The sequence below is a fragment of the Chionomys nivalis genome, chromosome 3, assembly GCF_950005125.1.
Source record: "Chionomys nivalis chromosome 3, mChiNiv1.1, whole genome shotgun sequence".
Classification (NCBI taxonomy): Eukaryota; Metazoa; Chordata; class Mammalia; order Rodentia; family Cricetidae; genus Chionomys; species Chionomys nivalis.
Window position 1 is genome coordinate 109,675,407 of NC_080088.1, and position 24,552 is coordinate 109,699,958.

The 24,552-nt window shown below is 42.8% G+C and overlaps 1 protein-coding gene across 4 annotated transcripts in view; it reads left to right on the forward strand.

The window, feature by feature from the left end:
• Positions 1–760: 760 nt before the first annotated feature.
• Sbno1 (strawberry notch homolog 1) overlaps positions 761–24,552 on the forward strand; it is a 58,489-nt gene continuing 34,697 nt past the window's right edge. The window contains exons 1-10 of one of the 4 annotated variants that reach the window (XM_057763810.1): positions 761–939; positions 12,388–12,516; positions 14,261–14,365; positions 16,957–17,269; positions 18,347–18,447; positions 20,428–20,524; positions 21,237–21,397; positions 22,887–23,020; positions 23,199–23,289; positions 24,295–24,456. In XM_057763810.1, coding sequence (XP_057619793.1) covers positions 12,388–12,516; positions 14,261–14,365; positions 16,957–17,269; positions 18,347–18,447; positions 20,428–20,524; positions 21,237–21,397; positions 22,887–23,020; positions 23,199–23,289; positions 24,295–24,456 — 1,293 coding nt within the window. In that variant the 5' untranslated portion in view covers positions 761–939. The remainder of the gene's footprint in view (positions 940–12,387; positions 12,517–14,260; positions 14,366–16,956; positions 17,270–18,346; positions 18,448–20,427; positions 20,525–21,236; positions 21,398–22,886; positions 23,021–23,198; positions 23,290–24,294; positions 24,457–24,552) is intronic. The other 3 variants (XM_057763811.1, XM_057763813.1, XM_057763814.1) reach the window with 3 other exon arrangements.

The window sequence follows — 24,552 nt, forward strand, 5'->3', positions numbered from 1 at the left end:
CCTGGTATGCAGCAATGGTGGATGCAGAAGAGTCTAGAATGGGACAGTCCAGCTCTGTTCTACATGAGATAATGAGCATGGACGAGCCCAGAGGCTCACTGCGGTTTTCGAGTCAATCAAGTTCAATAAAGCTCATGCGAGCTTCAGAACAATGACTACGTTAATTTTTTTTCTAGCATGCTCAATGAAGAGCTCGTCAAGTGTCAGAAACTGCACAAGTACTGCTACCCAAAGCCAAGGTTCTGAAAATAGCCCTGGGGCCTTGCTAGTCGGACTACGACGGCAGGGGTGGGGCGCATGCGCACAGACGCACAGGCTGACCTGCCGGTGGCACCCAGGAGAAGGCGACCTTCTTCCCGACAGCCCACGGAACAGAACGGGTGGGGAAACGGTATTCTCGCGAGGTATCAGCTAGCGGCGGCGGAAGCAGTGGACACGTGACTGTCCTAGGCCGCCTTCGCCTTGCCCCCTCCCCCTTCTCGGAAACCCGGCCCCCTCTCCCTTCGCCCACCCCGGAGCCGCGGTAATGGACCGTTTGGGTTCCGGAATTCTCTTGGATCCCATCACTGGTACCAGGGTAGCGGGACCTGGCGGAGTCCGGTTTTGGTGGCGAAGGCACAGGGGGCGGCCAAGATGGGGGGGGCGAATCAGCTTCCTCACTTAGGAAGGAGGCGGGGCAGAAAAGGGATGGGGGAGGGAGTCACGTGGGGCGTGGCGCGCGCTGCGTGCGCGCGGCACCTGATCCGTCGCCCCGCCCCGCCCCCTCTTCCTGCGGGGCGGGGGGTCGGGAGGAGGGGCGTCAAGATGGCGGCGGGGAGGTAGGCAGAGCCGGACGCCGCTTCTGCCGCCGCCGCCGCCGCCTCCGCTCCTGTTGCCTCCGGCTCCTCACGCGCTCACGGACCGGGAGAAGCTATTCTGGCGTCGGGTCCGGCGGGTAAAGTAAGTCCTTCCCTCAGTCCTTTTCTCCTTCCACGCTCGTCCGTCCGGACAGCCTCCCACTCCCACCAGCGCTCCTTGGGGTCCGTGTGGGGCCGGTTGTGGGGGGAGGCGGCCAATTCACGGCTGCCCGGGCCTCGCTCTCCCGCTGCTCGTTCTCATACCGCTGGCCGCCCCGTTGGTTTCGGCGTCCTGCGCCAGGCAGCGCCGTCTCTGTGGGAGTCCCTCTGTCCCGAACCGGATAGCAGCTCCGAGGCCGGGCAGCTCGGCCCTGCGCACGGCAGCTCCACGGGCGATCGCGTCCCTCGCCTTCTCCCCTCTTACAGACCCGAGACGGGCGGTGAAAGTGAGGCGGAGATCCTGCTCGAGTCACTCAGGCCCATTACCCCTATTCCGGGAACCGGTGGGCCACACCGAGATGCCCTTCCTGAACCTGGTTCCCTGGCGGGTGGGGTGCGTGGGACACGTGGGGGACACCTTCACGCCTCGCCGTGGCGACTTTAGCTTTCCCTGAAGTGAGTGCAGCTTCAGACTCTGAGCGCAATCCTTGAGGGCGATGGCGGTTGGACATCTGCTCACCTTAGTAGTGGTGGATGTAGTGAGCGCCCAAGTTCCTCAAAGCGGTGTCTGCTGGTGTTTTCCCGGGAGTGGCGTGGGATGGGCTCCACCGCTTCGTAGCCTTGGATTTGTCCGAACCCGTGTGTTGTGTTGCTTTCCTGATCCCGGCATCCAGCTCCTCCCCTTTATCCCGGCTTTGTGCTTCAGTTTGGTTAATGTTTGCGGACCACTAACTTGATGCTCCTATGTAGAAAGCTCCTTTCATGTAATTGCTCCGTTTGCTGTGGGATGCTTTTGTTTGGGGGAGTCGCTGGTTGAGAAGCGTGCGCGAGCGGGGAAGATTGGAGATAAAATGAGAGCCCACGAGAGCATCGTTTTAATCCATTGAATTGCGCAGCCAATTGTAGCTGCACCCGGAAGTTTGTGCTGAACACGTGTTGAGGGAAGGTTAAAAACGGGTCCCTTTTGACCTTTAAACGTCGATTGTTTGCAGGATATTTTGAGTAAAATGTTTATTTTCTCTAGACTTTGAGAATTAAAGGTGGGGGGGAAGAAGGCTTCTAAAGAGTCATCTGGGAGGGTCCAGCGACCTGTCAAACCCAAAGTGTCCTAGAGCCGGTCACCTTATTTAGCATTTGCATAGAGTTCTATCGGTTAACAGTCTTAAGGCCCCAAAGTTAGGGTTGATTTTCATAGCATTGGAGAAAGAATTGTTATGCAAACGATGGGCTTACAAAGAATTTCTAGGATGAAATGACATTTGCCGCTGGTGACTTAAGTGGGACATTAATTCTGATAGTGCAGGAACGTTAATTTACATCTTTATATAAAGCCTTTTTCCAAGTAATGAGAGAAGACTTCTTTATTCTGGCTTTTGCTTGCAGTTTAACTTCATTCCGTGCAACTCCCTTTAGAATTTTAAATCCAACTTCACTTTAGTTGCTGTATAAGTGTTAAAAAAGAGAGCCTACGTTTATTGGTTCATTCAAGAATTTTATGTTACGCACTTTTATAAAAGTCTTAAGTTCTTTGAAGTTACTGCTTAAAAATGGCCAATGTGGTGTGTATGTACTTTTTGCTTTTTGTTTTCATTTTTTGAGACGGGGATTCTCTGTAGACCTGGCTGTCAACTCACTCTGTAGACCAGATTAACCGTAAACGCTTAGAGATCTTCCTGCCTTAGTCTCCCGAGTGCTGCTGTTATAGTTGAGTGCCACCACCATCCAACTGAGACTCTTAATTCTCTTTTTGTTTGTTTTTCGAGGCAGGGTTTCTCTTTAGCTTTGGAACCTATCCTGGAACTAACTTTTGTAAACCAGGCTGGCCTCGAACTCACAGATCCACCTGCCTCTGCCTCCCGAATACTTTAAAGGCATGCCACCACTGCCCGATGAGACTCTTGATAAGCTTTTTATTTTTTTAGGCTTTTATTTTTGAGACTGACTCCTTATAATTTCCTTATGTAGCTGGGCTGGCTTCTAACTCAAGATCTTCTTGTCACAGCTACCCTGATGATAGACTTGTAGGCCTGCACTGTTATCATGTCCAATGGTTTATATGCTTTAGAAAAGTTGTGCTTCAAAAACCTCATCCATGTTTAGATATGGCTTTGGTGAACTTTGAGGTGAGGCTTGCCACCTGGCAAAAGGGTAAGAATACACTGGTCTGGTCCTGCCAAGTAGTTTCTCAAGAGGTACAGTAGACCCCCGAGCTTTGCTTGCCTACGTTTAAAGGTCATCTAAAGAGGCCACTGCGATGGTCAAGACACTGTTACTAAGTCTGACTACTGTGTGATTACTGGGATTCACATAGTGGAATCAGAGAACACTTGTCCTCTGACCTCCACACATGGGAGCCATAGCACTGTGCATCTTCTCCACTGAATGTAATTATTATTATTGTTATTTTGAGACAGAGTCTCGTTGAGTACCTCTGGCTGTTCTGGAACTCACTTTGTAGAGTAGACCAGATTGGCCTTGAACTCAGAGATTTGCCTGCTGCTGCCTTCTGAGTTCTTGAGTTTCAGGGTGTGCACCACTATGCCTGGCTATAAAATAGATTTTTTTAAAGGTCACGTAAAGATAGTTTCTGAGAGGTTTTCCTTTTAAATAAACAACTAATAAATAAAATGACTGTGGTTTTTATATGCTGATTAGCAGATCCACTTTGATAAGCTTTTAATTTGTCCAGCTTTAGGACAATGGTTGAGATGCCACAGAACATTTTATAAATGGAAGGGTTTTTTTTTTTGTTTTTTTTTTTTTGGTTTTTTCGAGACAGGGTTTCTCTGTGGCTTTGGAGCCTGTCCTGGAACTAGCTCTGTAGACCAGGCTGGTCTCGAACTCACAGAGATCCGCCTGCCTCTGCCTCCCAAGTGCTGGGATTAAAGGCGTGCGCCACCATCGCCCGGCAAATGGAAGGGTTTTTGTTTTGTTTTGTTTTTTTGTTTGTTTGTTTTTCCAGATAGGGTTTCTCTCTGTAATAACTCTGATTGTCCTGGGACTCCTTCTGTAGATCAGACTGGCTTCGAACCCAGAGATCTGCCTGCCTCTGTCTCCTTAATATTGGGATTAAAGGCCAGCTAATGGTTGGGTTCTTGAAGAGGAGGAAGTCAGAGTTAAAGGTAGCTCAAAACACATCAGATAAACTTACTTGTTGGGGTTTAACAAAATAGACTATTTCCAGGTGGTTTTATTATATTTTACAGTAGGAAATGTTTGTGACCTAATGCTAGTGCATAAAACACAAAATCTCATAAAATGTTTGCTCTTGATACCTGTGTGTTTTGGAATGGTTTACTATACTCTAATATTTGATTATGTTGGCTATAAAACTGTAAACTACTTTGACAGTCCACCATTAAATTGTCAACCACAGATAGAAAACACTAGTGGTGCAGTAGTAGCCTCTTGGTATCTAAAGGGATCAGCTCAAGACTCCTGAAAATAGCAAAAGTTTGTAGGCGCTTAAGTCCCATTTGTGGTAGTGTCACATTTGCAGGTAAGGTAGGCCCTTCGTCTCCTGATTGTTTACGATACCTAGTAGATATATATGATGTACGAGGAGCTATTGGCACTAGTTACCTAGTGAGCAGTATGTGTGTTCATGCAGTATTTTTATTGTCTATTGAAGCTTTTTTTTTTTTTTTTTTTTTTTGAAAATAAGGAAGGTTTCACTGTGTAGCCTTGGCTGGCTTGGAAGTTCTGACCTAAGTGCTGGGTTTACATGTGTGGGATTCACGTGCCACCTTCCCCATTGAACTTGGGAATGTTGAGCCTGTGACTATGGAGGCCACCCATTGGGCTGGGAAGGGCAGAGGTATAGAGAAGTTAGGTATTGGTCTCCTGGGTTTAGAATTGGATTCCAAGCTTGTATACTTGTTACCTTGTTGCATTCTTCCTCTCTAGGCTTTAGCTCCTTTGTGACAAAAAGATACTCTTGGGTAATGTGGAGGATGGAAAGAAAAACCTATCCATAAAAAGTATTAAAGATGTCAGAGTGTGTGACTGTAATCCTAGCACTGGGGGGTGCATTCAGGATTAGGAAAAGAGGGACACCCTGAGCCATGTGAGATACTCTGCCTCAAAAAACTTAACCAAAAAAAAGAGGTATCAGCCAATTGAATTTGAGGTATTAGTGATAAAGAGTTTTGCTTTCCCTTCTCCATTTTTTCTTGGCCCGTGTCCCCCCCCCCCTTTCTGGAACTCACTCTGTAGACCAGGCTGGCCTTAAACTCAAAAGAGATCCACCTGTCTGCCTCCTGAGTGCTGAGGTTAAAAATGTGTGTCTATACACACCTGTGGGTGTAATTTTTATTTGTTTGAGGCTGAGTTTCTTTGTAACAAACACTTCAGGCTGTCTTAGAATTCACTCTGTAGACCAGGCTGGCGTCCACTCAAGAGATTCACCTGCCTCTGTCTCCCAAGCGCTGGGATTAAAAGTGTGTGTTACACGTCTGGCTCTGTTAGTTTTTCAGGGTCATATGTGCCTCAGGTTAGCCATGAACTCCTTATATAGTTGAGCATTACCTTGGATGTCTTAATCCTTCTACCTTCAATTTGTAAGTGCTGGTGTTGCCGGCTTCCTCAGATTATTAAACTAAATGCCAGTCTTCAGTCTGGTATGATGGAGAACTGAAGCCAAGGCTTGAATCAGGCATGCTTTGAAAGGTGAGGTGTGTGCCTGTGACTTTCTGTCTTTCTATGTCTCGGTGATTTGAATTTAGCAATTTGGGCCATGCTAGCCTGCTTCTTTAACACTGAGCAGTGCCCACAGACCCCTTTGTGATGTTTATTTTGTTTTGTTTTGGTTTTTTTTGGTTTTTCGAGAGTGATGTTTATTTTGAAGGAGGCTTTTACCAAAACACGCAGGCTGTCCTGAACTCTATAGCTCAGCCTGGTTTGAATAGGTGATCTATCTGCCTCAGCCTCTTGAGTAGCTAGGGTCTTAGGCCTGTGCTGCCAGGAGTCCCTATGCTATTTAAGAAGAGTTTCAAAACAAAACGGTGGGTTGTTTTTTGAGATAGGGTATCGTTGTGTAGCCCGGGCTGTCCTGGAACTCTGTAGACCAGGTTGGCCTCAAATTCAAAGGTCACCTGTCTCTGCCTTCTGAGTACTAAGCTAAAGACTTTCACCACCATGCCCAGCTTGTTATTTGTTCAGGCAAAAATACTAAGTGATAGTATCCATGTACATTTGGAAATGTCTGTCAGTTGTCTTTAGATACCTGATTATCTGCATAAATTAGATGTGAGACACTTAAGTAGTATTTTATAGAACTATTTTTTTTTTAAGTTTTTTTTTGTTGTTTGGTTTTGATTTTTCTAGACAGGGTTTCTCTCTTGTAGCTCTAGATATCCTGGAACTCACTCTAAACCAGGCTGAACTTGAACTCAGATCTAGCTGCCTCTGCCTCACAAGTGCTAGGACTAAAGGTGCCTGGCTAAAAAGATTTAAATTTTTCTTACTATTTTATGTGTATGGGTGTGTTTGCCTGTGTATATGTATATATATACCACATGTGTGCTTGGTGACCTAAGAGGCCAGAAGAAAGTGCTGGATCCCCTGTAACTGGAGTTACAGATGGTTCTAAGCCACTGTGTAGGTACTGGGATTCAAATCCCACGTTCTCTGCAGGAGCAGTCAGTGATCTTAACAACTTAGCAATCTCTCCATCCCCTTACAGAACTATTTTAGAAATGAATTATTAGATGGCGAGATAGTTTGAATGTAAGTGGCCCCCATAAACTCAGGGAGTGGCACTGTTAGAGAGTGATTTTGTTGGAGTGGGTGTGGCCTTATTAGAGGAAGTGTGTCAATGTAGGGGCGGGCTTTGAGGTTTCTTATGCTTGGGATACGGCCAGTGACTCAGTTGTCTTTGCCTGAAATATGTAGGATCTCAGCTGCTTCTCGAGCACCACATCTGTTTGTAGACCACCATGCTCCCTGCCATGATGATAACTGGAACTGTAAGCCACCCCAACTAAATGTTTTCCTTAATAAGAGTTGTGGTGGTCACAGTGTCTCTTCACAGCACTAGAAACCCTAACTGAGATGCATGGATTGTTGTCATTAAAAGTTTTTAGTCTGGAAAGTATAGTGGGGTAGCAGTTATACAAAAAAAGGGGGGGGACCTTTTTGTATACTCAGGTTTATCAAAATAGTAGTTAAGGGCCAGGGAGGTGGCTTAGTAAATGTGCTTACTGCAAAAGCCTGACAACATGAAATTGATCCCACTGTTAATGTAACAGAGATGACTCTACAAAGTTTTCCTTTACTTTTCACACGTGCCCTGCCAACCCCATTGTTGTGTGTGTGCACCTCCTGTTTTTTTTTGAGGCAGGGTGCTTCGAACTCAGAGATCGGCCTGCCTCTGTGTGCCAAGTGCTAGGATTAAAGGGATTAAAGGCATTCACGACTGTTTTTGGCCATTAATAAATTTTTTTTTTTTTTTTTTGGTTTTTCAAGACAGGGTTTCTCTGTGGTTTTGGAGCCTGTCCTGGAACTAGCTCTTGTAGACCAGGCTGGTCTCGAACTCAGAGATCCGCCTGCCTCTGCCTCCCAAGTGCTGAGATTAAAGGCGTGCGCCACCACCGCCCGGCCATAAAAAATTTTTTTTGTTTTGTTTTTTGAGACAGGGTTTCTCTGTGTAATATCCCTGGCTGACCTGGAACTCATTTTGTGATCAGATTGGCTTTAAACTCTCAGAAATCTGTCTGCCTCTTGGGTGCTGGGATTAAAGGTGTGTATCACCACACACTGCTCATTAATAAAAAATTTTAGGACATAGCACACAGCTGTAATCACAGTGTGCGGAAGGATTTTGACTTCAAGGCCAGTGTAGTCAAAAGAAAAGACAACCCAGCTGCAAACATTCACTCCAGTTATTATTTTGCCTGCCCTCTGTATCTCTCATACTCACTTTCTCGCTCACTCGCACAGTCAACACAACACCTCCAGAAGTTAGTTGTTCTTAGTCCTTAGTTCTGTCTGAAGATGAAACTGAGTTGAGTTTTTGTTTTGTTTTTTTTTTTTTTTTTTTTTTTTTTTATTTTTTGAGACAGGGTTTCTCCGTAGCTTTGGAGCCTGTCCTGGAACTAGCTCTTTAAACCAGGTTGGCCTTGAACTCACAGAGATCCCTCTCCCTCTGCCTCCCTGGGATTAAAGGCCCGTGCCACATCACTGCCTGGCTTTGTTTTGTTTTGTTTTTAACTTGACTGTATTAGAGCACTATTGGGTGATGCGCCCAGTTTTGAACCTCTGTTCTTTCTGATCTCTTGCCTTACAGATGATGTCCCTTGTATCTGCTCAGACCCATGAAGAGCTCTAGTCTCCTCTGTCTCATCCCTGCTGATAAGGGTCGATGTTGGTGTTAATGAGTGCTGTACTTTCTGCTCTTTTGGGTGACATTGCTTCTCAGGATTCCCTGGCAAAGTGATACAGTTTCTATACACACTCCATATACCAGCCTCTCCATGTATGCCTTCAGATGTGCTTTTGGCAAAAGTGAAACTTTTTGATGTCCATTCGCAGTTGATGACTGTGTGGTAATTGTTAGGCTTGTTAGATTGCTACCTGGCAGTTGTCACCTGAAATATGAACTCCGTGGTAGACACAGTGACAGTTTCTACATGCAGCAGTGTTTTGGATTTATATTGTGAAAATACCCCCCCCCCCCATGAAGCTGCTTTCATAAAACCAGGAGATTGGCCAGTGCAGCTTTCAAGGGCTTTCACTGAAGTTCTGTGAGTCTGTTGCATGTGGGATATGATTAAATACTAAGAGTTGCTTAATGCAGTTAGAGAATGGGATAAGTACTCTGTCTTGTTCTCTTGTTTCCTGCAGAACAGAATGACTAGAAGATGTGTGCCAAACTGCCTGGAAAGCTCCATAGATAGATCCCTGTATGAGAAAGATACATCTAACATTCAGATCACTCCTAGTGGGGTCCAAGGGTCTCACACTGTGTTCCTTCATGTTTTGTTGTTTTTCTCAGTACTGGGCCAGAACTTTTTTAGATTATTTTTTTTTTTTTTTTTTTGGACAGAGTTTCTTTTTGTTCTCCTGACTGTCTTGGAACTCTGTAGAGCAGACTGGCCACGAGCTAATTCCAGGTCTTTTTTTTTTTTTTTTAAATATTTATTTATTTATTTATTATGTATACAATATTCTGTCTGTGTGTATGTCTGCAGGCCATAAGAGGGCACCAGACCTCATTACAGATGGTTGTGAGCCACCATGTGGTTGCTGGGAATTGAACTCAGGACCTTTGGAAGAGCAGGCAATGCTCTTAACCGCTGAGCCGTCTCTCCAGCCCCTAGTTCCAGGTCTTATTTATCTATGTTAGGTATCATCTCACTTTTATCCTCAAGTCCCCTTAATTTTTGTCGACAGGTAGAAGTCACATATGTTTATTTTTGATGAACAACCTTTGGAATGACTAAAGCACTGCTGTCTCCAAAAGTGCCCATTGAGATGAGCTCTGATCATGCCCTGTGTTGCTTTGGGCATCTTTCCTTGTATGAATATCAAAAAATTCTTCCCTATCCGGGCGATGGTGGCGCACGCCTTTAATCCCAGCACTCGGGAGGCAGAGGCAGGCGGATCTCTGTGAGTTTGAGACTAGCCTGGTCTATAGAGCTAGTTCCAGGACAGGCTCCAAAGCCACAGAGAAACCCTGTCTCGAAAAACCAAAAAAAAAAAAAAAAAAAACTTCCCTTCCTTGTTTTTGTACTTTTAATCTTTATTGTTAAGGAAACAGTTAAAAAACTCAGTAAGGCCAGGTAGTGGTCGCCAACACTTGGGATGCAGAGACAGGTGGATCTCTGTGAGTTTGAAGCCAGGCTACACAGAAAAATGATCTCGGAAAGAAAAAAACAAGCTCAGTGAGGCCAGGCATGGTGGAGCAGTCTTTTAATTCTAGCACCACGTGAATGCTAAAAAAACAAACCTTGGTCCTCTGCCAATTTAACAAGTGCTCTTAATAACCTCTGAGCCATCTCTCCAGCCTTTGTTCCCTCTTACTTTGAGCCAGGGTCTAACTGTGCAGCCTAGTCTAGCCTGGTCTTCAGCTCACATTTATTTTATTTACCTCAAACCCCCCCCCCCCTTTTTTTTTTTTCTGAGACAGGGTTTCTCGTGGCTTTGGAGCCTGTCCTGGAACTAGCTCTTGTAGATCAGGCTGGTCTCGAACTCACAGAGATCCGCCTGCCTCTGCCTCCCTAGTGCTAGGATTAAAAGCCTGCACCACCACTGCCCGGCCCCTCAGCTTTCTCTTAATCTGGAGTTCTTCTTTTCCATTGTTCAAGTGTCTAGCATTCATCCCAGAGCAGAACATTAAAGCATGGTGTCAGTTTTTTTATCTTTTTGCTGGAAAGAGCTTTGTGAGTTTTTACTATTTGGATTCTAATCTTTCACTTTGTCTATGTAAAGGTAGGATTATGTCAATTTAAATTGTAACTTTTAAATTATATCACATGGCTGCCTAGGTTGCTGTGAGCTTAGGTGCTGTTGTGTATGAGAGCCTGACTGGCAGTTTGGGGGATTTCCTATTGACTTTCCTTAACCCATCATCTTTACTGTCCAAGATGGTTTTCTTTTTTCTTTTTTTTCCTTTTTTAAAATATTTATTTATTTAGCCGGGCGGTGGTGGCGCACGCCTTTAATCCTAGCACTCGGGAGGCAGAGGCAGGCGGATCTCTGTGAGTTTGAGGCCAGCCTGGTCTACAAGAACTAGTTCCAGGACAGGAACCAAAGAGCTACGGAGAAACCCTGTCTCGAAAATCAAAAAAAAAAAAAAAAAAAAATTTTTATTTATTATGTATACAATATTCTGTCTGTATGTGTGCCTGCAGGCCGGAAGAGGTCACAAGACCTCATTACAGATGGTTGTGAGCCACCATGTGGTTGCTGGGAATTGAACTCAGGACCTTTGGAAGAACAGGCAATGCTCTTAACTGCTGATCATCTCTCCAGTCCCCAAGATGGTTTTCTATCTCAGACTTCCTTTCCTTTCTCTGAAAATTTTTGTAGAAAACTTTGCTGATCTGGCCTTTGGTTTCAGTAAGAATATTCACCTGACTTAGAACTTCTTCTATCTGATACACTGGTAAATGTGACATAGGCCGGGCTGAGGATTTCTCTGTTTACTGTCTCTTTAACAGTTGCTGTCTATTAGATTGCAGCTTTGGTGCTTTGCTAACTAACCTTCTTCGTGTGGGATGTCACGCATCACACAGCTGAGGTATATTGTGTATGTAACACAATGTATTTCCTAGGAAAAACTTATCACAAGAGTGTATGTGTAATTTAGAAAAATTAAAATTTGAAGTTTTTAAATTAATTTATGCATATGGGCATTTTGTATTCGTGTATTTGGTAATTTGGTAACTGAGTCTAGGTCCTCTGGAAGAGTGGAAAGTGCTCTTAACACTTAACCCAACTTTCTAGCCCATGGCTTTTTCTTCTTTTTTGAGTTTTGTTTTGTTTTTGAGACAGGATTTCTCTGACCTCAAACTCAGAGATTTGCCTGCCTGCCTCTGCCTCCCGAGTGCAGGGATTAAAGGTGTGTTTCTCCCGCCACTGCCAGGTCCAGCCCCCGGGTTTTTAATTTTAAATTTATAGTCTCTTTGCTAAATATCTTAGAACATATTTGTCTTCCTTCTCCTAGCCACTGCAGTCCCAGTGCTTGATGCAGTGGATGTCTTCCCGAGTTCCCTCAGTTTGCTCTTATACTGCCGTCAGTAATCTTTCTACATAAGAAACTGTTGTGCCAAGCTGTCCTGCATCTGAAAACCCGGTAGTGGCCTGTATCATTGTAGAAGGATGAGTGAGGCCACAGATCATAACCTTCTCATGTGTGGGCCCCTGGTATGTGAATTTACAGTTGATTGGAATGCAGGGTTCAGAAGACACTTGTCTTTCTGATGATTTCTTCCCCTGAACTCAGTATTGTCATCTACCTAGGAACCTGTGCAGAGTTCACTTTTGCCTCCTTTGACCTTGTAGTGTGTTTTGATTTTATTTTATAGTCCTAGATGTTCTAGAATTCACTGTGTAGACCAGGCAGGCCTCAGACTCAGAGAGCAGCCTGCCTCTGCTGCCTCCTGAGTGCTAGGATTAAAGGCATGTACTGCCTTGCCCAGCTTCATAGTGTTTAGCAATAAACTCTTGATCTTAGTCAAAAGGCCAAGGAGTAAGAGACTCTAGGCTCTGAATGCTGTATTTCTGTGTCCTTTCATTTTATTTTAGTGTGAGGTTACTGGGGTCAAAGATGTTTGTTCTCTTTTTCCGACATGTAGCAGGTTCTTCATAAGTACTGAATGAACAGCTCTGATAGAAAATGTTGGATTGTTTGTGTTTAGAAGAGAGTTAATATTTTTCACTTTGTTCTAAGATGGTGGAACCAGGGCAAGATTTACTGCTTGCTGCCTTGAGCGAGAGTGGGATTAGTCCGAACGACCTCTTTGATGTTGATGGTGGAGATGCTGGGCTTGCGACTCCTACTCCTCCTTCAGTTCAACAGGTAACAAGTTTTCTAAATCCTCCAGAATTCCATCTTAATTTGCAATTTCCATTGTCCTTTTTGTTGTTGTTGTTTTGTTTTTGAGACAGGGTTTCAACAGTCCTGGAACTAGCTCTGTAGACCAGGCTGGCCTTGAAACTCACAGATCTGCCTGCCTCTGCCTCTGCCTCCCTAATGCTGGGATTAAAGGCGCGCACTGCCACCGTCTGGCATCATTTATTATTAACATTAGTTTTTTTTCCTGATTGTAGTTTTGGTGATTGAACCCTGGCACTTGTGCCATCCTAAGCAAGTACTTCACTGCTGATGTATAACCTCAGCTCTTTAATTAACATTTTAGAAAAAGATATTAAGTAGACCTTAACTTTTTTGTGAAGGATTCTAAGCTGGGTTTCTTTGTTTTTTTTCTTTCTTTTTAATTTCATTTATTTATTTTTATTTTATTATTTTATTTTTTTTTTTTGATTTTTCTCCTGTAACTAGCTTTTGTAAGACCAGGCTGGCCTCGAACTCACAGAAATCTGCCTTCCTCTGCCTCCCAAGAACTGGGATTAAAAGTGTGCGCTACCACCGCCTGGCTTTCTTCTTCTTCTTTTTTTTTTTACATTTATTCATTTGTTTATTTATTGTGCATACAGTATCCTGTGGGCCAGAAGAGGGCACCAGATTTCATTATAGATGTTTGTGTGTCACCATACAGTTGCTGGGAATTGAACTCAGGTGGTCCTCTGGAAAAATAGCCAGTTCTCTTAACCTCTGAGCCATCTCTCCAGCTCTAAACAGGGTTTCTCCTTGTAGCCCTGGCTGCTCTGGAACTTAATTTGTAGACCAGACTGGCCTTGAAATCCCAGTGCTTCACCTGCCTCTGCCTCCCAAGTGCTGGAATTAGAGGTATACTCCACCATTGCCCAGCAATAAAGCTTAATTTTAAATATACACGTGAGGGACTGGAGAGATGACTTGGGTTAAGAGCACTGACTTCCAGTGGTCCTGAGTTCAATTCCCAGCAGCCACGTTGGCTCACAATCATCTGTAATGAGATCTGGTGCCCTCTTCTGACACACACACACATGCAAGAAGAACACTGTGTACATAACAAACAAATAAATAAAATAATCTTGTGAATTATTGTTTTTATGCTGTTTTTATTAATGAAGTAAATATTATTTGCATCAAAGCCAAGATACTGCTTTTTTTTTTTAAAGATTTATTTATTTATTATGTATACAGTGTTCTGTCTGTCTGTATGCTTGCTGGCCAGAAGAGGGCACCAGATCTCAGATGGCTGTGAACCACCATGTGGTGACTGGGAATTGAACTCAGGACCACTGGAAGAGCAGTCAGTGCTCTTAACCTCTGAGCCATCTTTCCAGCCCCAAGATACTGCTTTTCTTACTTCTTAGCATTCATATAGAAAGAGAGTTAATTTTTTTGTGTGTGACTTCTCTTTACATTTGCAAAAATAAAGTTCTGGTATTAATGTAGTGTTGTGGAGATTTATGCTGACCAATATTATTCTGTTATAACTGGTTTAGTGATTGTACATCCTGTTTGGTTGTAAATCTCTTGTGTGTATGGTACTGGAGTCTGAGCCAAGGACTCTACAGGCTAGGCAAGTGCTCTACCTCCCAAGTAAAATCCAGCTCTGAAGTTTCATTTTTTTCTTTTTAATAAAATAAATGCAACTCTTGTTCTTGAAACAGAATTCACTGCTGTCCATCCTTTCTCTGTATTTTCTCTCCAGTCGATGCCACTTAGTGCATTAGAACTAGGGTTGGAGACAGAAGCAGCAGTTCCTGTTAAACAAGAACCAGAGACAATGTCTACTCCTGCACTGTTAAATGTGAGGGTAAGAGCCACTCAGATTTGGTATTACTTCTAGAATGGCTTAGAGTGGTAGCAAAAATATAACTTTATTTTAAATAAGATCTTTAGCCCTGACTAGCCTTGATTTCCCTATGTCCCAGAGGATGCTAGTGTATTATAAATTATTAAAAACAAAATTGGTGAGATGAATGTACATGTTACCTCACTATTTTCAGTGTTTGCTGTCTTGGCTTTTGTCACTTGTTTTGCTATAGCTTTTATGTGATTAATTGTGCTTTACAGAAAGAGTTCTTTTGACCTTGGCTCAAATTTTACCAATATCAACAAAATCCAAAGGATATAAAATTATTGGTTGAACTGGTTAAAATTTGTCAATTTGTATTGTTAGTGTAAAAGTGGTAAATAAGTCGGACAGTGGTGGTGCACACCTTTAATCTCCCAGCATTTGGGAGGCAGAGACACGTGAATCTCTGAGTTTGAGGCCAGCCCGGTCTACAGAGTGAGTCTCAGGATAGCCAGGACTGTTGCACAGGAAATCCTGTCTTGAAAAACCAAAAGAAAAAAAATAAATACTTGAAGTGGTAAATAGCAGTCTAGAAGATTTTATTGAAAGAGTTATGGAAGGGGGCTAGAGTTGTAGCTTAGTGGTGGACTAGCCTTGCAGATAGATGCCAGGCCCTGGGATGATCCCCAGTGGCACAAGGACAAACATCAACACCAATGATATGCAGAAATACATAGTAACTTTAAAGCCAAAGACAATAGCATTTTTAAGTTGGCTTTATTTTTATTTCATTTTTTTAATTTTTTGAGATAGGGTCTCTTGTAGGTCATGTTGGCCTTATGCTCAATTTCTACACATTCTACGTCTCTTTGCCAACTTTGGCTCTCACAGTCTTGAGCCACTGTGCTCAGCTTTTTCTTTTCTTTTCCCTGCTTTCTTCTCACTTCACCTCCTCTCTAACAGCACTGTTGAGAGTAACCACCTAATTACCAGTATTTGGTGTTCACCTAAGTTATCTTTGTCTTTTTAGACTCTAAAATGTAGTGTGACCTATACGATGGCAAACAGCATTGAACAGGAAAGACAGTGTTGGGTCTTTGAGATGGATCAGTGGTAAAGATGCTTGTTGCCATGCCTTAAGACCCAAGTATCAGCCAGGCAGTGGTGGTACACACCTTTAATCCCAGCACTCGGGAGGCAGAGAAGGGCGGATCTCTTTGAGTTCAAGGCCAGCCTGGTCTCCAAGATCTAGTTCCAGGCCAGGCTCCAAAGCTACAGAGAAACCCTGTCCTGGGGGAAAAAGACCCAAATATCCCCGGGAGCCATACAGTAGAAGGAGAGAATTGAATCCCTCAAGTTCCCCTCTTGCTTCCACACATTTGGGAAAAATTGAAAGGTTTTTGTTTTTAACCAAAAGAAGTGCAATATTAACAGAAAGTTGGCTTCAAAGAGCTTGAATGATGGTTCAGCAGTTAACTATTGCTATTGCAGAATTAATTACCCATAATAATAATAATGTCTGTAACTTCAGCTTAAGGAGGTTCTGGTGCCTCGAGCTTCCATAGGAACCTGCACATACCCTAGCCATACAAATGAAAAGAAATGACAGTAAATTAAATGACAATAGCAATCTTTCCGTTTTCTTTTCTTTTCTTTTTTTTTTTTTTTTTTGGATTTTTCGAGACAGGGTTTCTTTCTCCGTAGCTTTTGGTTCCTGTCCTGGAACTAGCTCTTGTAGACCAGGCTGGCCTCGAACTCACAGAGATCCGCCTGCCTCTGCCTCCCGAGTGCTGGGATTAAAGGCGTGTGTCACCACCGCCCGGCTCTTTCCGTTTTCTTGAGACAGGGCTTCTCTGGGTAGCCCTGGCTGTCCTGGCTCACTCTCTAGACCAGGCTGGTCTCAAACCAGAAGATCCACCCGCCTTTGTCTCCCAAGTGCTATGATTAAAGATGTGTGCCACCATGCCTGGCAACAGTAGCAGTCTTTTAAAAAAAAAGTTGACTTCAAAACCTGGGTCTTAAGTGATTTATGTGTCTGCCTGGTGGGCAGTGTTGGATAGAATTTTTTTTTTTTTTTTTTTTGGTTGTTGCTAGGTCTAGAGTTATTGTAAATCACAGATAGATTGGAATAGCTTCTCATATATAATTTTTATTCTTATGCTTATATAAAGTGTCAAATTACTACTACACCCTTTCCTGATTGTTGTTTTTAGCCTGATAATTTATAGCTAGTCATTAAAGTAGAAATAAAGTACCATTAGTTAAACAAGAATAGAATAAAGTTTAGATTGTATGTATGTTGACTTTGAGCTCATACGTACCCCGCAGGCATGTGGTCAGAGAACAGTTTTCACTTTTCACCTTGTTGGAGACAGGTCTCTTTCTCTCTGCCTCGTGTTGCTGTCAGAGCATTGGTGTGAACAGATGTGCATGACTGCCTGATGGACATGTGGTCTATGTGCTGGAGATTCAAGGTTCTTGTGCCTGCAGCTTTCCATTTTGCGCCCTCCGTCTAGCATCTAGTTTTAGATTTCTAAATGGATTACCAGGTTTACCTCTGCAGACTATCAGAGTCAAATTGAGTATGTAAAGTGTTTTTTCTTTTCTAGCAGCAGCCTCCATCCACTACAACATTTGTGCTGAATCAAATAAATCAACTTCCGACCTTGGGATCTACAATTGTAATGACTAAAACACCACCTGCAACAACCAATAGGCAAACCATCACTTTGACAAAATTTATCCAGACTACGGCAAACACACGCCCTTCAGTCTCAGCACCAGCAGTGCGAAATGCCTTGCCCCCTGCTCCTTCAAAAGACCAGGTTCAGTTGAAGGATTTACTGAAAAATAATAGTCTAAATGAACTCATGAAACTGAAACCACCTGCTAACATTGCCCAGCCAGTTGCGACTGCAGCTAGTAAGTTATTTTCAGCTGTTTGAACGTCTGCTTTCACATACTATTTTGTTTGTGTGTGTGTGTATGTTTCACAAGTGGTTTTGGGTGTTGTCATTATTTTTTCTGAGTGTGTGTCTTGAGTATATTTATGTGTACCTTCTGCATAAAGTACCAGTGGAGGCTACAAGAGGGTATCTGATTTCACTGGGAGTGAAGTTCTTGTGAGCTGCCTTGTGGGTGCTGGGAAATGAACCTTGGTCCTTTACAAGCGCAGTAAACTATCTTAACGTCTGAGCTCTCTTTCTAGCTCTGTTTTTGGTTTGGTTTGGTTTTTGGTCTCCCACCCCATTCCCAAGATGGTTTCTCTTGTGTAGCCCTGGTTGTCCTGGAAGCCGGGCTATAGATCAGGCTGCCTCTGCCTTTTGAGTGCTGGGACTGAAAGTGTTTGCTACTACTACCCAGTTTAAGAATGTGGGTTTTTATAGTCTTTGAAACCTCTTTTGCTCATTGAATAAGTAACTACTGAGTGTATTTTGTCAGCTCCCTTCTGGACTTTGAGGTGTTGCTGGGGGAAATTGTTGCCCTCCAGGAGCTTGTGTTGTACTGAAGAAAGTTAGCGAATATGTTATATTTCTAAGAAGGGCTAGGGGCTGTGAAGAGAAGTAAAAGGTACATGGTAGGGCAGATGCAAACCTCTCAACCCTGTCTGTGTCTGCCCTGTCTAGTAGCCCCTTTCTCTCCAGGGAGGGGGATGTTTACCACCATCCTATCATGGAACTCATCAGACAGGCTGGGCTAGTCTGGCTAGCCAATGCATCTTCAGGATTCTCCTGTCACCACAATATCCAGGTTTTTTGTTTTTGAGACAGAATTTCTTTGTGTAACAGCCCTGGCTATCCTGGAACTCACTTTGTAGATCAGCTGGCCTCGAACTCACAGAAATCCTTCTGCCTCTGCCTCCCGAGTGTTGGGATTAAAGGTGTGTGCCACCACCGCCCAGCAGATACTGTTTTTTTGAAATGGATAAACTGCTGAATTTTTAAACTAGAGGAAAAGAATTTGAGACTTGTAAAATTTAATCCACTTCTCTTCTTGCAGCTGATGTCAGTAATGGTGCAGTAAAAAAAGAATCTTCTAATAAAGAAGTAGCAAGAATATGGATAAATGACATGAAAATGAGGAGTTTTTCCCCCACCATGGTGAGTTTTAAATAGTTAAAGTACTTGGCTAAAATTACCTTAGAAATATCCTCAGAAAGCTTGTTGAGTGGATGTAGGCTAATTAATCACAAATACTTAGGCCTGAACTTGCATCTTCCCTGGGCCATGGTGTTCTTTGCAGGGTTGACCTTTGACCTTTTTTGTTCATTTGCCTTTTGTTTTTTGAGACAGGGTTTCTCTGTAGCTTTGGAGCCTGACCTGGAACTAGCTCTTGAAGATCAGGTTGGCCTCAAACTCACGGAGATCCGCCTGCCTCTGCCTCCCGAGTGCTGGGTGGTGTGTGCCACCACTGCCTGGCTAGGGCTGACCATTTTTATTCATATGTCTGGTCAGGAAAAAAATGACAGCATGGAATTAGCCATAAACTTTTGATAACTTGGTAAAACCCAAATAAATAGCTGGGTAGGAGCTGTCTGACTGAGGAGGGGTGTGATGGACTTTGACAAACACCGAGGAGCTGGTGTCTTGCTTACAGGTCAGTGAGCCAGGGCTTATAGAAGACATGACAGGAACTGGAGAGATAACTCAGCAGTTAAGAGCATTGGCTTTTCTTCCAGAGGATCTGGGTTCAATTCCAAGCATTCAGCATGGCAGCTCACAACTGACTGTTGCTCCAAGATCTGACCTCTTCATATAGACATACATGCAGGCCAAACACCAATGAACATAAAATAAGATAAATAATTAAAAAAATAAAGAAGACATGAATTCTATGGAGGAGGTGAGGTTATAAACACACACTAGAGGAAGAAGTGCCTGGTAATGGATGGGCAGGAAGAAAGGCAGCTGCATTGTAAATGGAGACTACTCGTTCATTTCCCTTCAGCCCAGACCCAAATAATCACACAGAAACTATATGAAACTAAGCCGGGCGGTGGTGGCGCACGCCTTTAATCCCAGCACTCGGGAGGCAGAGGCAGGCGGATCTCTGTGAGTTCGAGACCAGCCTGGTCTACAAGAGCTAGTTCCAGGACAGGCTCCAAAACCACAGAGAAACCCTGTCTCGAAAAACCAAAAAAAAAAAAAAAGAAAGAAACTATATGAAACTATATTAATTCCAACATGGCTTGGTTTGGACTCTTAGTTCAGGTTCTTTTTTTTTTTTTTTGGTTTTTCGAGACAGGGTTTCTCTGTGGTTTTTGGAGCCTGTCCTGGAACTAGCTCTTGTAGACCAGGCTGGTCTCGAACTCACAGAGATCCACCTGCCTCTGCCTCCCAAGTGCTGGGATTAAAGGCATGCACCACCACCGCCCGGCTCCAGTTCAGGTTTCTTATTAACTAACTCTTACACCTTAAATTAACCCATTTCTATTGATCAGTGTATCACCACAAGGCTGTGGCCTATTGGTAAGGTTCCATCATCTGTCTTCTTTGGCAGCTACATGGTATCTCTTTGACTCTGCCTACTCTCTCTCTGTATCTCTGTTCGGATTTCCCAGCCTGGCTTTAACTCTGCTAAGCCATTTTCCAGAACAACTTTATTCATTATCCAGTAAAAGCAACCACATACACGGAAGGACATCCCACATGAGTGTATAGGGTGATTTGAGGAATATTTACAATGGGAAAGAAAACCTGTCAGAAGTGTCATTTTTGTTAATATTGTATATACTCGAAAGTCTTGGTTTGATAGATTGTGAATTGGAGTGTCCCACCTTTTGCTTTGATACTCCTTATTTTTTCAAGTCTTGGATTGAAGAAGGAGGATGAGGTTGGAGAGAGATTATGAGCATTGAGGGACAAAGTAATTCTAGATGGTAGCTGGAGGGAGTAGAGCCCTGTGATGACTCATTTGTGCGCTGGTTACCATTATTGCCGTTCACCTTTGGATAGACAGGCAAGAGCTGAGCTTTTACAGAATACGGAGTTGGCACCTTGTATTGGCAGATTGAAAAAAGGTCCCATAGACTCTGGCCCTTTGTCTCTAAACTTAAGATTCATTGTACTTTTGTGTTACAGAAGGTTCCTGTTGTTAAAGAGGAGGATGAACCAGAAGAAGAAGATGAGGAAGAAATGGGTCATGCAGAGACGTATGCAGAGTACATGCCAATAAAATGTATGTCTTTAGGTTTTGTCAAAATGAAAGACTTGGGTTTTCTTGATCTTAATCATCTCTTAAACTATTAAGATTTAGTATTACCACATCCCACATAGTAGATGGGACTAGTAGTACGTATTTCTATATCCAGCTATGTCTGAAACACAGGTCTGACTGTGGTGTGCTTTAAACTAGATTATTTCATCACCAGTCTCTAAATTGTATAGTTAGGTCATTTTAGTCAGGTGTGAGTAGTATATTATAGTTAGTAACTTTATATATAAGCTCAATGTGACTGGTTACTCTTAGGAAAAAATCGTAAGACGAGCAGCTCCGCAGGTGCAAAGAAATCCAATTAGGTCAGATCAAACCAAATTAAAATGCCCATTGTTTTATTAAATACGGTGGCTGAGGGTATGGCGGGGAGACAGGTAAGCGGGGAGCACATGGAAACCTAGAACCACATGTTCCTCCTCTGGGAGTCCACTAAAATATCTTGTGGGAGTAGTCCCTATCCTCCCCCAGGGAGGGGATCAGGTCCTGGCTTGCTGGGATTTGGATTCCAGACCAATGCAACTCTCAGGCCAGGGGGTTGGGATGGATGCCAGGGACTGGGGTTAAGCTCAGTTACTATTTTCTCTGTAATAAGACTGATTTTGTACTATCTTGTAATAAAATTGGAAATATTACTAGAATGATTTAAATGAAACATTCTAAAATTTTTGTTTAGTAAAAATTGGCCTGCGTCACCCTGATGCAGTAGTGGAGACTAGTTCTTTGTCCAGTGTCACACCTCCTGATGTTTGGTACAAAACCTCCATCTCTGAAGAGACCATTGATAATGGCTGGCTCTCAGCGTTGCAACTCGAGGCGGTTACCTACGCAGCTCAGGTAATTAATTCTTAGTTAAGTTTGATGGTTTATCTTGATATAAAGTAAAATGCAAAAATAAATAAATAAATAAATGAATGAATAAATGAATGAATGAATAAATAAATAAATATTCATTAGCCAGGCAGTGGTGGGTGGCGCTCGGGAGTCATAGGCAGGCGGATCTCTGTGAATTCCACATCAACCAGGACTACAGGAGATAGTTCTAGGACAGGCTCCAAAGCTACAGAGAAACCCTGCTTTGAAAAACAAACAAACAAATAAATAAATAAATAAAGGGAGGAAGGAAGAGATCCACATGCTTCAGCCTCCTGACTGTTGAGATTAAGGGTGTGTACCACCTGTTTTATTTTAGTATTTATATGTATGTATTTGTGTATCTTATGAATGGATTCCACATGTGTCAGATAATGACAGAGGCCAGAAGAGGAAGTCTGATTTTTCCACGCTTCAGCTAGAGTTATTTACAGGCAGTTTTGAGTCACTTGGCCTGGGTGCTGGGAATCAAATTTTAGGTCCTCTGGAAGAACACTTAGTGTCCTTACCCACTGAGCCATCTTTCCCACCCCCTTATAATACAGTTTTAGTAAAGGTAAATTTTTCTTGCCCAAAAAACTTGGAAATAAAATTTTTGAAAAGTAATGTATTAGACAGACAGTGGAGCTGCATACCTTTATTCTCTGCACCGGGGAGCCAGAGGCATGTGGATCTCTGAGTTCGAGGCCAGCCTGGTCTACAGAGTGTGTTCCAGGAGAGCCAGGGCTACACAGAGAAACTCTGTCTCAAAGAAGGAAAAATAGATTATATATTAGGAAAAGAGAAAGTATGGCAGGGATCTTAAGAATGTCTTCTGGTGGAAATGACAAGTCATGACCCTAGAATTTTATGTGGAAATATTTTTTTGGGGGGGAGAGGATATTATTGATATGAAGACTTCATTTATTTTTTTATCTAAGACTTCTACTTTTAAGAATCTGATGTATATGTAAGAATGTTTGTTTCCTCATTTTTTTTTCCCTGCTGGAAAGACTTGAGTGCCCATACCATTAAGGTAGTAAATTGGCAGTCATGCACTGTGCAGTACTATTAGTAATATAGTTTGTGAGTGGCCTCACTTCAGTTATGCTTGAGATATTTTCTTTTTAACTTCATTACTGTAGGATAAGTAATGCTGCGAGTGGCCAACTGCCCCCATGGTTAAGTAATGTGTCAAAGTTGGCAAATTGTCAAGCAGGTATTTAAAGGAATAGTGAAACCACCTTGCCAATTTCTTGTCTTTGATGCTAAGTGTATGGCAGGCTAGAGGGAAAGAGTGTAGTACTTATATAGAGAAGAGTATCCATGCTAGGGGTCACTCTTAGGTCAAAGTGCTTGAAGGGGTAATGATGACACATTTCCATGACTGTTTTGATTGGGTAGTAGCATGGGCCACTTATCAGTTACTTTGATGAGAAAATGACACCCGTTCTTCCAACTTTTCCCTTTTTAGCAACATGAAACATTCCTCCCTAATGGAGATCGTGCTGGCTTCTTAATAGGTGATGGTGCTGGTGTGGGCAAAGGCCGGACGATAGCAGGGATCATATATGAGAACTATTTGTTGAGCAGAAAGAGAGCACTGTGGTAAGTGCCACCATGTGGGCTGAGGAGGCCTGGTTTTCATTTAATATAGCACCTCAGGATAAGTTTGAGTGAGTGAGTGTGTGTGTGTTTGTGTTTATATTGTGTCTATGTGACTGTTCCTAGTTCTATAAAAAAAAAATGCAAATCAATTTTAATTTGGTTTATCTTTTTTTGACAGGTTTAGTGTATCAAATGACTTAAAATATGATGCTGAAAGAGATTTAAAGGATATTGGAGCAAAGAACATTTTGGTCCATTCATTAAATAAGGTATGGAAGCCTCTCTTTTCAATGGGACTATCAATCAACATACACAGACTCATCTATGAAAATGAGACAACTGTTTTTTGTGATTTTTGTTCCAAGGACTCAGTGAGCTATTCCACACAACACGTGCTAGGCCTTGGGTGTATCTAATGGCAGACAAAGTGGGCATGGTCCCTGGTGTAATGGAGTTTGTTTTGTTGGTTTCCAGTGTTCTGTTTGTCTTGGTTTCCAGAGGTTCATCTGCCTGTCCATGTGCAGTGTGGAGAAGTAGTGTGCCTGTCACATTGTACAGCCTATAGATAACCGTTCGGTTTTCATGGCTGAGTTTAAGGACTTTGTGTTAGTATAGAAACAAGAAAGTGGGTATCTAGATCTGAAACACATTTTAATGTGATTAGAATTTTTTTATTTTGTTTTCATTTGTTTGTTTTGAATTTTCGAGACAGGGTTTCTTCTCTGTGTACATTTGGAGCCTGTCCTGGTACTCACTCTGTGACTTTTTTGGTTAGGTTGTGTTTAGTTATGTTTTGAATGATTGCACTGTAATACTAAAACATCTAGGTAAGATTTATTTCTGAGTAATGTAACAAACAAAGGAGCACATTACTCAAAATTCTGTGTTTGGGGGTGCCACAGATAGAGCCCAGGGGTTAGGCATGCTAGGTAAAGTGCTCTACCACTGAGTCACACCCCTAGCTCACTTGCTAACACTTCTCCTGGTGATAATCTTCTAGTCTTCAACTCAGTCATAGTCCTTTCCTGTGTATGCTGAATGCACAGTAAGAATGTGTGGAGCAGTGCTGGAATTTCCATAGGAAAGCGGATTTGAAACTTGGTTGTGGCATGTTTTTTTTTTTTTTTTTTTCGGATATGTTCACATTTATGTATTATAAGCTTTATGTGTCTATATTTTTTTGGAGTCTGTCATGAACCTAAGTTGACTCATAAGTTTGAGGTAGGTCTTTCTGAGAGGAAGATGTACTAATTAAATTCTTTTTTTCCTTTTAGTTTAAATATGGAAAAATTTCTTCCAAACACAATGGGAGTGTGAAAAAGGGTGTTATTTTTGCTACCTATTCTTCTCTTATTGGTGAAAGCCAGTCTGGTGGTAAATATAAGACCAGGTTAAAACAGCTTCTGCATTGGTGCGGTGATGACTTCGATGGAGTGGTATCCTTCAATAGTGATTGTGTTTATTTTTGATGGCATAAAAATTATGTTCAGGCTGGGTGCTGTTAGGGCATGCCTAAGGAAGACAGATCTCTG